The following is a 15,033-nucleotide window of genomic DNA, read 5'->3' on the forward strand; positions in this document are numbered from 1 at the left end:
TAATATTTAATTTTATTTATGTATTTTCCCCCCAAAGCCCCAGTAGATAGTTGTATGTCATAGTTGCACATCCTTTCAGCTGCTATATGTGGGACGCGGCCCCAGCACAGCCGGAGAAGCGGTACGTCGGTGTGCGCCCGGGATCCAAACCTGGGCTGCCAGCAGCGGAGCGTGCGCACTTAACCGCTAAGCCACGGGGCCGGCCCTATAATTCTTTTTATACTTTTGTGAATTCAACTTGCTAATATTTGTTAAGGATTTTTGTATCTATGTTCATGAGAGACATTGGTCTGTGGTTTCCTTTTCTTGTAATGTCTTTGTCTGGTTTTGGTATTAGGATAATGCTGTCCTTATAGCGTGAGTTAGGAAGTACTTTCTCTTCTTCTGTCCTCTGAAAGAGATTGATATAATTTCTTCCTTAAATGTTTGGTAGAATTCAACAGTGAACGCATCTGGGCCTGGTGCTTTCTATTTTGGAAAGTTATTAATTACTGATTCAATCTCTTTAATGGATACAGGCTTATTCAGATCATCTGTATTACTTTGTGTGAATTTTGGCAGCTTATATCTTTCAGAGAATTGGTCCGTTAATCTAGGTTATCAAATTTTGGGGCATAGAGTTGTTTATAGTATTCCTTTATTATCCTTTTAATTTCCATGGAATCTGTAGTGATGTCCCTCTTTCATTTCTGATATTAGGATTTGTGTACTCTTTCTTTTTTTCAATTTTATTCATCTTTTTGAAGAACCAACTTTTGGTTTTGTTGATTTTCTCTATTGATTTGTGTTTTCTTTTTTTGTGTGTGAGGAAGATCAGCCCTGAGCTAACATCCATGCCAATCCTCCTCTTTTTGCTGAGGAAGACTGGCCCTGAGCTAACATCTGTGCCCATCTTCCTCCACTTTATGTGGGACGCTGCCACAGCATGGCCTGACAAGTGGTGCCTCGGTGCGCACCCCGGATCTGAACCCGGGCTGCCAGCAGTGGAGAGCGCGCACTTAACCACTACACCATGGGTCCAGCCCCTGATTTGTGTTTTCTACTTTAATTTTTATTATTTTTTTTCTTCTGCTTACTTTGGATTTATTTGTGTTTTTTTTTTTTTTTTTTGATTTTCCTAAGGTGGAAGCTTAGATAATTGATTTTAGATCTTTTTTTTCCTAACACATTCAATCCTATAAATTTCCTGTAAACACTGCTTTTGCTGCATCCCACAATTTTTATAAGTTGTGTTTTCATTTTCATTTAGTTTAAAATATTTTTAAATTTTTCTTGAGATCTCTTCTTTGACCCATGTGTTATTTAGAAGTGTGTTGTTTAATCTTGATGTATTTTGGGATTTTCCAGTTATCTTTCTGTTATTGTTTTCTAGTTTAATTCCATTTGTGGTCTGATAACAGACACTGTATGATTTCTCTTCTTTTAAATTTGTTCAGGTGTATTTTATAGCCCAGCTTGTGGTCTGTCTTGGTGAATATTCCATGTGAGCTTGAGAGGAATGTGTATTCTGCCCGTTGTTGGATGAAGTAGTCCATAGATGTCAATTATATTCAGTTGATTGATGGTGTTTTTTGAGTTCAACTGTTTCCTTATTGATTTTCTGCCTGCTGGATCTGTCCATTTCTGATAGAGGGGTGTTGAAGTCTCCAACTATGATAGTGGATTCATCTATTTCTCCTTGTATCTCTTTTGGTTGTTGCCTTACATATTATCATGATTTAAAAAAAAGAATGGATAAACAATACATGTTTGTCTTCCCACTGAAGAACAAGAGCAGGGACCTGTCTACTCTGTCAATGCAGCAATCCCTGGGCCCAGCACAGGATTTGGCAGGGGACAGTGGCCAAGCAACCTCTGCTGCATTCATTCGTTCACTGCTGTCGGTGACAGTCTACTTGTGTGTTACCTGTATACAGCATGGCGTCAGGGACCCCACGAACACCTTAGTCTTTCCCAAGCAGTGGATGACCACACCACGTGCACTCCTGCCCTGCCCCATGGCAGCCCAGCTACATTGCTCGTCCTCCCTAAGCCCATACTGACCCTCCGACCGCAGCAGTCAGAGCTCCTGAGCACGCCGTGTCTCTGAACCTACCATGTACGGAGCCTGGTATCTGTCTCAGTGCCGAACCCTTGTGTGAGTGTTGCAGTTTCCTGGGATATGCTAACTCTTCACGGACTAGGGCTGTGCACAGTGTGTCCTTGAATTCAAGGCCTTGATTGACAGATCGACTGCACTGGATATGGCCCTATAAACCTTGTACACGTGTGTGGATGTTCTGTTTCTTTTTCTTAGGTATTGTTGGAAGAAGCAAAGGATTTGCTTTCTGACTGGCTGGATTCCACACGTGGCAGTGAGGTGACTGACAATTCTATTTTCTCCAAACTGCCCAAGTTCTGGGAAGAGGAATTCCACAAAGACATGGAAGCCCTGAACGTAAGTGTTGCCGATTGTCTTGTCCTTGCTCTCTCGGGCCAAAGGCTGTGGTTACCCAAAGTCCTCTGTGACCCAGACCATCTCTATTTGGCAAGCTAAATCAGGTTTACAATGAGGCTGAGGGCTGCAAGGGGCTTCCTGGCTTACATTTGGACCTCCTGGTTTCCTGGACAAGGGAAGAACCCAGGACCTTCTCTTGTCATCCACAGGTTCTCCCTCCAGACGTCTTAACCCGGGTTAGCGAGTATGTGCCGGAGATCGTGAAGTTTGTCCAGAAGATTGTGGACAACGGTTACGGGTAAGCTCAAGGCCATCCTCGGGGCTTCACAACTTCCCGGGGAAGGTTTTCCAAGGAGAGCAGCTCTCCATCTCTGAGTCAGGATCCCGCAGCAGGAAAGCTTGTGGTTGTGGCACTGCGCAGGGCGTTAATGCCCTGGGGCTGCCATCACAGAGCACACGGACCAGGCAGCTTAAACAGTGCAAGCGTATTTGCTCACAGCTCCAAAGGCCAGAAGTCCAAGATCCAGGTGTTGGCAGAGCTGGTTCCTCTGGGGCCCTGAGGGCGAGTCCATTCCAGGGCCCTCTCCTTGGCTTGCAGCCAGCTGCCCTTCGCTGCCTCTTCAGCGTTTGTCACTCTGTGCACACGTGTCTGCTTTTAAGTCCTGATCTCCTCTTCTAATAAGGACACCAGTCATACTGGATTAGGGCCCACGCTGACGGCCTCATTTTTTTTTTTTTTTTGTGAGGAAGATCAGCCCTGAGCTAACATCCATGCTAATCTTCCTCCTTTTGCTGAGGAAGACCGGCTCTGAGCTAACATCTATTGCCAATCCTCCTCCTTTTTTTTTTTCCCCCCAAAGCCCCGGTAGATAGTTGCATGTCATAGTTGCACATCCTTCTAGTTGCTGTATGTGGGACGCGGCCTCAGCATGGCTGGAGAAGCGGTGCGTCGGTGCGCACCCGGGATCCGAACCCGGGCCGCCAGTAGCGGAGCGCGTGCACTTAACCACTAAGCCACTGGGCCGGCCCAGACAGCCTCTTTTTAACTTGATTCCCTCTGTAAAGACCCTATTTCCAAATTCATTCACCTTATGAGGTATTGGGGGTTAGGACTGCAACATACGAATTCTGGGGGACACAGCTGAGCCCATGACCTCGCCGTATCAGCAGCCTTGTTCACGGTCACCCTCACAGCAGGCCTCCTTCCTCTGTGCCACTTCGTTCTTAGCTTCAGGGTGGCTTTGTGAGAGAACCCTCTGGGTTTTCCTTGGTATTGGCTGCCATTCGAACAGGTATTTAGCTGTACAGAAAGCACCTCTTGGTTCAAGGCAGGCAGGAAGAGCAGGGTAGTGTTGACTGCACCCAGTCTGCCCTCGAAGCCCCTTCAGCTCTACAGCTCAGGGCCCTGCCCAGACCAGGGGCTGACCGGCCCCTCTACCAGAAAGCTCACAGTTAAGACCTTCAGTCACGGGGGCCCCGAGGCGGCATGCTGGTGAGCGTGGACACTGCCAGGTCTTCAGAGGCATCAGCCCCACGGTGCGGGCACTTTGAGAGTGCTCATCCTTGTGTCACATCCTGTGTCTTATCGCCTGGCTGTGATTCCACCACGCACCACTCCTGCCCTTGGTCATAGGGGCTGCCCCTGCCCCGATTTACCGTTCTAGCATCATCTGACTGCATGAAACACTTTTCAAGTCTCTGAAGTTAGCATTTTCAGAAATAGCCAGCAAAATGGAAGTGCATACAGGAACAGGTATCTGTCTGCAGTGCTCGCTCCTGTCTGCTGTGCCTCTTCTCTGAGAGAGCTGCTTCCCACCTCGCTGGGGAGAGGAGGCCGGTGGAAGCTGCGTGCACTGAACCAGGTGAGGAGTGTGAAGCTGCCGACATAGTGCCCGGAGCAGCGCAGGTTCTCCAGCAGTGATAGTGCCTCCTCTTTCTCCCCCACGTAACACGACCACTACAGGGCAACACGACATCGTGTGCCAGGCTGGGATAATCTGGAGTGCTTCTGGGAGGCAGAGAGCCATGGCTGGGCCATGCAGGTGGGTAGAAAGTAGACAGAGAGGTGGGGGCATGTCACATGGGTTGTATTATCACCAAGGCAAGGGGCACGACGGGAGCTACACGGTCACTGGATGCAAGGCAGAGGGTCTGTGCAGAGTGACACACTGACCCCGGAGTGAGGAGTTTGCCTCTGCGGTGTGAAGTGTCCCTGTCATGTCCCCGCTTAGCCCATACAGTGGCTATTGTTTTGAGTAGCTGCCTTACAGAGCTGCAGGAGCAGAGCTGTGTGCAGCCCGCAGCCTGTGACCCTTTGGATTTCCAGGGTGTCACACTGTGCGGCGGCTCTGGACTGTCTTTGGATCTGTAACACTTTCCCCCAATTTCTTTTGTGTTTTCCAGCTATGCTTCAAATGGGTCCGTCTACTTTGATACCATGAAGTTTGCTTCTAGTGAGAGACACTCCTATGGGAAGCTGGTGCCCGAGGCTGTTGGGGATCAGAGAGCCCTGCAGGAAGGGGAAGGTAAACAGCCATGGGAGAAGGGGTGAGGGAGGTGAGGCCGTGGCCTCACACCTGCTGTCACGGGCCCCTTGATGCACCAGGAACCGTGCATTTTCACCTGATGGGATTTGGGGAGTCTTCTACACAGAGCCCATGAACTATGGTATTGTTTAAGAAACAAAGAAGAGAGCAGATACAATGCCATCTATGTTGAAAAGTACAGCACACCTCAGGGCCTCGATCCTCTGGGCTGGCGTTTGCCAGTTTATCGACACCCAGAGCGCCTGCGGGTCAGGCTGGGTTGTGGGACGCTGCGTGTGTGAGCGTGTTGGAAAACCCAGAACTAGTGTGTTAAGAATATGCAGATGATGACCTGCTGAATGCGGGGGCACGACCCACCCACACGGGGTCAGCAGGTAGCTCCCTCGGCTCCCTCCGAGCCCCACTCTGGGGAGGTGAAAACCCCAGGGTCGTTTTGACTGAAGGCACAGTTTCAGTACGTTCACACAAAGGGGTTTATTACCTACAGATCCCAGAAGCGAGGGGGCAGTGAGTGGGGGAAGGGTCCTCTGTCCCAGGTCCCGAGCCAGCAGGAGGTGGAGAGCGGGGTGGCAGGCCCCTATTACCGAAAGGTGGTGGGGGCAAATGTCACTCACTGTTCTCGGGCTCAACTCTGAGTGGTCATGTTAAAAGGTGCCCCAGGAGAAGCAGAGGGGAACTCGAGACAGGCGTCCCAAGCTCGGGGCCTCTCTGGACGTCCAGACTCGTGTGAGCAGGGCTGTGGTGCTGTGAAGGGCCCGGGCAGCGACTCACAATGGCTGTTGCCTCATCACAGCGAGTGGCACATACACGATGACAGCCCCCATGCCCATCTTGACCCCAATATTTTAAACATAGACATGAGGCGTTTTCTGGACGAGGCCGAATGTATTTGTCTTTCATCAGTGTTTTCTCCACTCTTACTCCCTAAGTGAGTCTGTGGATGAAACGCAAAACCAGCAATCCCACGGTGCAGGGATTGCTCTCACCCAGCGGGACATGCGCTGTATTTACCCGCCACTGTTTCTGGAAGGCAGTTTGGCCATAAAAGTATTCATACTTTTGATCCAGTAATTTCACCTTTAGGGCTCTATTCTAAAGAAATATCAGAACCTAAAACAAAATAAGACAGCACAAGAACACAGAGAAAAAATGGACTAAGTTAGTTTAACAGTGTTAATATCAGACCTAAAGGCATTTAAGGCTAAAGGTTCATCAGCGTAGAGGAGGTGACTTCATGATGCTAAAAAGCAGCCCGTCTCCCAAGAGGACCTGTCATGGACTTGTGTGGACCAGACAGCACAACCTCCACACCCTGAAGACTAGGAAGTAGACACGGCCATATCTGGAAGGGGAAGTTAAATGCACTTCCCAGAAATCAGGCAGGCCAAGATTAACAAGGGTGTGAAAGGATTGAAATACACAGTTAATGGCCCTGGTCTACGGGTCAGAATTTCACACCCAGGAGTTAAGGAACATCCACTCCTTTAAGCACATGCAGGACCACACACCAGGCTGCAGAAAGAAGTCTCTGCAAATCCCAAAGAATCCCGTCTCACGGAGATCGAGGTCTCTGACCGCAGTGCAGGGAATTGGATATCAACACTAAAGGGACATTCAAAATGGACAAGCCTGTTTAAAGTCGTACTCCTGAGTAACTTATAGGAAAAGAAAACCATGGTGGAAATGACAGAATGCTTAAAACTGAACAGCAGGAGGAGTGCCACATAGCCAAATGTGGAGACTGCAGCTAACGTGCCTATTAAAGGAAATTTGTTTTTAAATGTGATTATTAAAAAACAACGTTTGAAAATAAGTGAGGTAAGCGGTCAGTCAAAAAGCTAGAGAAGGACCAACAGTAAACTGAAAGGAAGGAATAAAGAAAAGCAGAGATGAGTGAAATGGAAATAAGGTAGAAAGTCAGCAGCTGGTTCTTCACAAAGACTAGTAACAAAAAACTTCTGGCAAGACTGATTCGGCAAAATAGAAGATCCAAAAGTACATTAGGACAGAACCGAACAAAACTATAGGTGTTGTAGAGAGTTTTAAAAAGTCAGAGGAAACTGAACACCTTGCACTGCATTTGGAACTCGGATGCAGGAGGAATCGGGCGAAGCGTGAGCAGGGCGGCCCCAGGAGGGAGAGCAGAGGGGCCCAGCTCCAGTGGCCACGCCGAGCAGGACACTGCGCAGGCAGCGAGGGCCCACGCTGCCACGTGATGAATCTTGCCATCTGACCCCACCTGGAGGGTTCTTTTTAAATATCACTTGTTCTTGGACCTTTTTTCTTCCAGACGGACTTTAGAATCAGTTTAAGTTCCAGGGACGAGAGGAGTAGAGTCCAACAGCAAATACAAAGGGACGGAGAGGGGCATGTGTTCCCTTTGGGGACATTTCCACTTCTGCCCACTGCAGTGGTCACACTCAGCCACATGACACCTCAGTGCAGCAGGGAAGCCTGGGAAGTCTTGACTTTCATCTAAGCCTTGGGCCTCTACTGGAGAAGGGAAGTGCAGTAGTGGGGACTGTGAGCCGTCTTGGGCAGCCTGCCTGCTCCGCTAAGTAGGACAGGGCCGCAGAGGCCCACGGCTCGCAGACCCCCAGGGACGCACGGTGGGAAAGCCACATCAGGGAAGGTGCCCAGTAGAGACAGTACACAGACGGGCAGAGGGAAGGTGAAAATTCTCCTGATACGGGTGTGGGGTCGGGTTATGGAGTCGCGTCGTGGTTGCCTCTGGGGAGGGAGACGAGAAGTGACACCAGGAGGGAGAGCAAAAGGGATTGTGTGATTTACTTCTCCTGCTTAAAAAATCTGGAGCAAATAACAAGTCCAGTCGTGTGCCACACAGTGACGTTTGCTCAGTGACTGACCGCATAGACGACAGAAGTCCCATAAGATTAGGACCATACAGCCTAGGTATGTAGTGCGCTATACCATCTGGGTTTGTGTAAGAACACTCTATGATGTTCGCACAATGACAAGATGGCCTAACGACACGTTTCTCAGAATGCCTCCCTGTCACTAAGCGACGCATGACTATATTGCCAAATAATGACATTCGTTGAAGAGTGGGGGAGGGATGTGTGTGTTAAGAGAGAGAGATCATCGTCTTTTCTGTTACACAGTTTTTCAAAATAAATTTTTAAGAGTCAGATAACATTTATGCACAACTATGTTTATAATAAGGAAAAATTAGAAAGCTAAGTATACACTTACCTGTCAAAGGGTGGCTAAAAGAATGCCACAGCGCCGTATCAAATTACGTTTTGGGATAATTGCTGATGATGTGACGTGGTAAAACGCTCATAGACAGTGAGAAAATAGATAAGAAACTAGAGTGGAGTGTGTCCGGTTTGTTGGATGTGTCTGTGTTTTGCTTGTGTAGTTAAAAAGAAAACACAAACCTACAAATCAACACACCAAAACATTAACGGTAATTCTCCCTACCTTTATGATTATGGCATTTTTTTTCCTTTTTGCTCTTTTTCATGTTTTCCATATATTCTACGTTTAGTACCTGTTTTATAATCGTAAAGTTTGTGTGTTAGGATATCTTTAGCAATGCTTTCCCTCTCTACTCTGTTTTCAAGGTAGCTTAGGTATATGGCCTGATTCGTTACTAGAAAATGTGCATTTATCCAGGTGTTGTTGGGTTTGCAACCCTGGACACCAGAGTGAATCTGTCGTTCCTGTTCTGGAGTTTTCCATGAGGGGGCGACGGCTCGCGGGAGAAGGCAGCATTTAGACCAGGCACCAGGAGAGGGGCCTGGCGAGACCCTCTAGGGCCCTAGTGCAGCGCCGAGGCCCTTGCTCTGCCCCGGTTCGCCCGGCTTTCACCCGATCACCAGGGGGACTCTGCCTGAAGATTGGACTGATTGGCAGGTTTTCATTTTCACAGCAGCTGATGTGTCCCTACACGTGGTCTGGAGAACTCTCCTGTGGTGACTGTGTAGTCCTTTTCTGGGGAACGGTTATTTCCCATCACTCCTGCCAGTCATAGACTGGCTCACCCGCCCCCTGGGCCCGGTGATGACTGGCTCTGTCTGCTTTCTGGGGGCCTTGTCCAGGAAACTGAACTTGCCCCAGGAGGAGCAATGCTCCGTCTTGCCTTTGGCTTTCAGAGACTGTTCTTTAGCCTCACTTCCCTTTATGAACACAGAGGGACAGTGAGTGTCCCCATTTTCCACTCCAGGCCCAAGAGGCCGCACACAGCAGGCTTAGCTCGTCCTCATACCTCCCCAAACCACAGCCGAGAGTCGTGCAGGCTGTTAATACGAGATCCCACCGTAACATCGCCTCACCCCATAGATCAGAGCGCCATCACTGATCCTAACAAGGGGGCCGAGGATGTGAGGAGTGGGGCGGGGAGGTGGTGGGCAGATGAGTATCTGAGGCAATGGCCCAGGGGTAGTTGTCCTTAGACAACTGAAGGTTGTCTGACTGCCTGTCTTGACTGACTGACCTGCCAGTCAGTCCAACCTTTAGGCAGTCCAACCTTCTGGCTCTTAGTTGATGACTTCTGAGCTTATAAATAGGGTATGGTAAATCTAGACAGTGGGCACCATCAAAACCTGGTCATGGTAAACCTGAAGAAGTGCTTGACCGAGTTAATAAACAGAAACAGTCAGAAAGATTGACCAGCAGGCACCAAAAATGGCCCTGAAGTGAGACGATCCCACCCATCAGGCAGCGCTAAGTAACCTGCTTCCCTCGTGTCTGCAGGTGACCTGAGCATCTCGGCAGACCGCCTGAGCGAGAAGCGGTCCCCCAACGACTTTGCCCTGTGGAAAGCCTCCAAGCCGGGGGAGCCGTCCTGGCCGTGCCCATGGGGAAAGGTGAGCACCCGAGGAGGCACTGGGCTGGCGGGGTGGTGGGACATGGTCACACAGAGCCCCTCACTGCAGCATACGCCCGCCCCATCCGGGGACCCGGAGCCACAGAACCTCAGAGGCCTTTGGACACAAGGCTGGGGGTGTAGGCGGATAGGACCTCCTTGGAGGCCCCTCTGTCCTGACAGTCTTTGACTCTGACGGTTACAAGCTTCTGGGTACGAGTCTGCCTTGACATCCCCTGTGACAACAGTCCTGATGACCTGGAGCCACGGGAGGGGGGTGTTGGCATCTGCTTCTGGTTGAGTGCTGGCGAGTTCTGGAAGTAACACAAGCCTCAGCACAGCCTCGGCCTACACGAAGCTTGTTGTGAACTTGACAGAATGGGTTCCCCTTGATATTTTTGTTTTGTTTTTTGTTTTTTCGTTTTTTTTCTGAAGAAGATTGGCCCTGAGCTAACATCTGTCGCCAATCTTCCTCTTTTTTTGCTTGAGGAAGATCCTCCCTGAGCTAAGATCTGTGCCAGTCTTCCTCTGTTTTGTATGTGGGTCGTCACCACAGCATGGCTGCCGACAAGTGGTGTGGTTCAGTGCCTGAGAACTGAACCCGGGCTGCCGAAGCTGAACATGCCAAACGTAACTACTAGGCCACAGGGCCAGCCCCCACCCCTTGGTTTTTTCATGTGTGGAACTTGCTACCTGTTCCAGTATAGCTCGGAGGTTTTGAGGGTCATGAACATTGGAGCAATAAAGGCCTGGACATGGAGGTTAAACCAGTCGTTCATTGGTTGTTTGGATTTCTAGGGGCGGCCGGGATGGCACATCGAATGCTCCGCCATGGCGGGCACCCTCTTGGGAGCCTCGATGGATATTCATGGAGGGGGCTTCGACCTCCGGTTCCCCCACCATGACAACGAGCTTGCGCAGTCAGAGGTAAGCGGAGCCGTGGTCACTGTTTCAGACAGGCAGGCTGGCATGCCACCGTGATAGTGGAGGGAAAGATGGGCGGGCTGGCATGCCACCGTGATGGTGGAGGGAAAGACGGGCAGGCTGGCATGCCACCGTGATGGTGGAGGGAAAGACGGGCGGGCTGGCCTCCCACCGTGATGGTGGAGGGGAAGACGGGCGGGCTGGCCTCCCACCGTGATGGTGGAGGGGAAGACGGGCAGGCTGGCATGCCACCGTGATGGTGGAGGGAAAGACGGGCAGGCTGGCATGCCACCGTGATGGTGGAGGGAAAGACGGGCAGGCTGGCCTCCCACCGTGATGGTGGAGGGAAAGATGGGCGGGCTGGCCTCCCACCGTGATGGTGGAGGGAAAGACGGGCGGGCTGGCCTCCCACCGTGATGGTGGAGGGAAAGACGGGCGGGCTGGCCTCCTACCGTGATGGTGGAAGAAGTCAGGGGGCTGTCAGCGAGGTGCTTTCTGAATGGAGCCTGACTTCTGCATCAGGGTTTTGTCAGTGGAATTTGAACCCTATCTTTTCAGTCTGATTTCCCACCTTAGCCTGGCCTTTGGCAACAGACAGGCCTGGGTTGGAACCAGTTGTTACCTCCTGGCTCACTGGCCCAGGGCAGTCCCTCTGAGGCCAGCTGCCCCACCTAAGAAAGGAAGCACCTTCTTCCGCATGTTCGGTGTGAGCCAAGGAGACCCCAGGGCTTGCCAAGGGCCAGCACCCTTCCCACGAGCAGAGGCGCCCGTGACTCCCCGCCGCCCTTCCCGTCTCTGTCTGTGCAGGCCTACTTTGAAAATGACTGCTGGGTCAGGTATTTCCTGCACACCGGCCACCTGACGATCGCAGGCTGCAAAATGTCAAAATCGCTCAAAAACTTCATCACCATCAAAGACGCTTTGAAGAAGCATTCAGGTAAACGTGGACCCCTCCTCAAGACCTAGACGTTTCTTGTCTTGGGTGGGCGGTGACAGTGGCTGCTTGGGAGATAAGGGACCACCCTGCTGTTCTCTCTCCCAGCCCGGCAGCTGCGGCTGGCCTTCCTGATGCACTCTTGGAAGGACACGCTGGATTATTCGAGCAATACCATGGAGTCGGCGCTTCAGTATGAGAAGTTCATGAACGTAAGTCCCCACCTCCTCCCCAGAGGTGGGTGGAGGGGCCACCACCAGCCCCGTGGGCACCTCTGGTCAACTGGGCTGGGATGCGTTACCCGCTCACCATTTCTTCTGATAGAGAACAGGATCAGGCGAAAGCAACCAAATGCTGGCGGGGAAACCAGCCCAGAGCCACCTTCTGAAACATCTGATAGCTCACTAGAGTTAAGGAGCCCGCATTCGTCTTGTCTGCCTGTGCACTTTTCATTCAGACTGGTACTGTCTGCTGAACCAGCGTCTAAGGCTAGAATCGGACCACACTTCTGCCTCAAAGAAACACCTTTCACTTCCTTGCTCGGCACTTGTGTGATATCAGTGCATCGTGGTTTTTCAGATTCCCCTGGAAGGAAAAGCACATCACTCCTTTGCAGATATTTCCAAGATGGAAAAGTTGTCTCAATGCTATTAAACTGAATTTTCTAATTTTAGGAGTTTTTCTTAAATGTGAAAGATGTCCTTCGAGCCACTGTTGATATAACCGGTCGGTTTGAAAAGTGGGAAGATGAAGAAGCAGAACTGAATAAGAGGTGAGATGGAGCCTTTTCTCTGGGGTTTGCAAGTGTGCCCGCATTCTGTGCTCACACCCACCAATGAGGAGGCCGGTGGCACCGTCACACCTGTTTGTGCAAAACCACACTCAGAAGGTGCTGGCTGTTGGGCTGTGCAGAGTTCTGCCCTGTGTTAAGGTCTGACATTCTTGTTCCTTCCTCTTCTTGCTCAGCTTTTACGACAAGAAGACGGCGGTTCACGAAGCCCTCTGTGATAACGTCGACACGCGCACTGTTTTGGAAGAAATGCGGGCTCTGGTCAGCCAGTGCAACCTCTACATGGCATCCCGGAAGGCTGTGCGGAGGAGGCCCAACCGGGCCCTGCTGGAGAGCATCGCCGTGTACGTCACCCACATGCTGAAGGTGAGCCAGGTCCCCAGACCCGCACGGTCCCCGTGGCCCCTGCTGTGCTGTCTGCACACAGGCGGCGGGCCCTGTGACAGTGAAGGCAGGTCCTCCAGGCAGCACAGTGCTGAACGGGTTAGGGGAGCTTAGATGGAATCTGAGAGGCGCTTCTGTCCCCCTCAGCCCCCACGTGCCCGTGCGTTAGAGCTCAAAAGCCTGCCGCTGTCCTGGCTCTGGGTGATTTCCCCTCCCTGCCTCAGTTTTTTCCCCTCCCATCTTGAGGTTTGAAAGCAGAGCAAGTGGCCTTAACCCGGAACTCACCTTGTGCAGCGTCGTTCTGTGTGCACACCTGCGGGCTGACAAGTTCTGGGGTCTCTGCAGGTGGGCAGGACCTGCCCGCCTCGCCCTTCTGGTCCCCTGTCCTCCAGTGGCCGCGGGCTAGGAAGGGGCCACAGAGGGCGGGTGGAGCTGGGACTTGTCCTGAAGCAGATGGGGCCGGCCTGGGTTTCCGGGGCTCTTGGAGCTGCTCTTTCCACCTCTTTCCCACCCAGCATGGCTGTCCACGCTGCCGCCCCACCCCTCCCATGCACAGCAGTGTGTTTCGTGGACCCGGTCACCGTGTGTCGTCTCTCAGGACCTCTTTATTTCTTTTCCTAGATCTTTGGGGCCATAGAAGAGAACAGCTCTCTGGGTTTCCCAGTTGGAGGATCTGAAACCAGCATAAACGTGAGTAGAGTGTACCTGGACCCAGAGAATCCCCCTGCTGTGTTGTCCGGCCCCTGGGAAACTGTGCCCACTGCGAGCGGCACCCTCCTGCCTTCCACACCTGCTGCCGCCCTGCTCCTTGTGCCCCACCTGGGTCAACCCTGTGGGCATTTGGGGACCAGCATTAGATCCCACCTGCACTGGACCTTCCAGACGGAGCCCCGTGTCACGTCTCCACGCGACTGGGGGAACCGAGCATAGTCGGCTGGCTCTCTCGAGTGTGGAAGGTCAGGCTTCCTTGTGACCGCTAGCTGGGGAGCACTCCTGCTGCTGTGCTGTCTGTCTGAGCTGTCCCAGAGACCAGACTAGACAGGACGATCCTTAGCCCTTCATGAGCCACAGTCACGTGGCATCAGGGAGTGTCATGTGCTCATTTCCCTGCACGTGTGCACCTGTGCTCAGATAGCATGTCGAACCATCCATCGCTGCACGTGAGAGAATTCCTCAGCCATGGGGGCCACTTGGTTGGAGTTGGCGTGCCGGCAGACCCACGCGGTTTCTGCTGCATGACCCTGTCACGAATGACAGGCGCACATTCAGTTCATCTCAATAGTGCTTCCACCCTCCCCCCCGCTCAGGAATGCTCTTTATTTCATTAAAATGCACATGTAAATATTCAAATATAATAACTTGTTTAAATAAAAACAGGAGTCAAGTACAAAGTAAAAAGGTAAAACCTTTGTAAGTGCTGTTTCCTGATGCTGGGCAGTGTGGAGAGCCCTGTCGTGCAGATGGAGTTGACAGATGTCTCCCCCAGGAACTGACTTCCAAAGAGAAAACAGTTCTGTGGTGTAGGAAGTCCTCCAGAGCTCCACGCCCACATCCTGGTGGCTTTTGTTAGCCTTCGAACTAGTTGTTACTGTGGTATTTTCTGGACTTTGCCGTATATGAACCTTCTTTTTAGAAAGAAAGCCCACACAGCTGCTTTGTTCTCTTGTGCAAGTGATACTGGATGTTTATTTTCTTAAAAAAAAAAAAAAACACATCCTAGGTTAAAGACAGTCTGCCATTGAACTTAGGGAAAAAAAAGCTTTGAATGTGACATGCCACTGTGGGTGTGTGGGGCTGTCGGACATCCCCCAGTGACCTCGGTGGGCCCTTTGAAGTCAGCTTGTTGGAATAAGCAGCCACAGGGAAATGCAGGAGGTGAGCCTGCGGGCCAAAGGACGTGACCTGCCTCCATGCCCTTGGAAGGCCATGCGTTTACCTCCAAACCCGAACTATTTTAGGAGCCGGGGACAAAGCTCCCAGGTCCCACCTCAGTGTTGAAGGGTCTACAGTGTGCACAGTGGTCGGCTGGACCACTGGAGCGCTGGCCCGAGGGCCTTCTCTAGACAGAGCCCTCAGGCACACTGGCCGAGGCCAGCCGGCAGCAGATGCAAGCCCCTGTCCGAGGCCTCCTCCCTGCCGCCACCCACTCCAGCTATCTGGGTGCGTGGGGTAGATAAAGACCTTGAA

General features: G+C 51.5%; 1 protein-coding gene across 3 annotated transcripts in view; it reads left to right on the forward strand.

Annotated features, from left to right (window-relative positions):
• CARS1 (cysteinyl-tRNA synthetase 1) overlaps positions 1-15,033 on the forward strand; it is a 55,175-nt gene that overhangs the window by 25,109 nt on the left and 15,033 nt on the right. For all 3 annotated transcript variants that reach the window (XM_014795762.2, XM_087422462.1, XM_087422461.1), the window contains 10 exons: positions 2,297-2,437; positions 2,647-2,735; positions 4,841-4,962; positions 9,703-9,815; positions 10,613-10,741; positions 11,546-11,675; positions 11,781-11,884; positions 12,347-12,444; positions 12,639-12,828; positions 13,468-13,536. In XM_014795762.2, the coding sequence (XP_014651248.1) occupies positions 2,297-2,437; positions 2,647-2,735; positions 4,841-4,962; positions 9,703-9,815; positions 10,613-10,741; positions 11,546-11,675; positions 11,781-11,884; positions 12,347-12,444; positions 12,639-12,828; positions 13,468-13,536 (1,185 nt within the window). The remainder of the gene's footprint in view (positions 1-2,296; positions 2,438-2,646; positions 2,736-4,840; positions 4,963-9,702; positions 9,816-10,612; positions 10,742-11,545; positions 11,676-11,780; positions 11,885-12,346; positions 12,445-12,638; positions 12,829-13,467; positions 13,537-15,033) is intronic.

Source organism: Ceratotherium simum, chromosome 34 (genome assembly GCF_057802395.1).
Source record: "Ceratotherium simum simum isolate JZ-2026a chromosome 34, ASM5780239v1, whole genome shotgun sequence".
In the NCBI taxonomy this organism is placed as follows: Eukaryota; Metazoa; Chordata; class Mammalia; order Perissodactyla; family Rhinocerotidae; genus Ceratotherium; species Ceratotherium simum.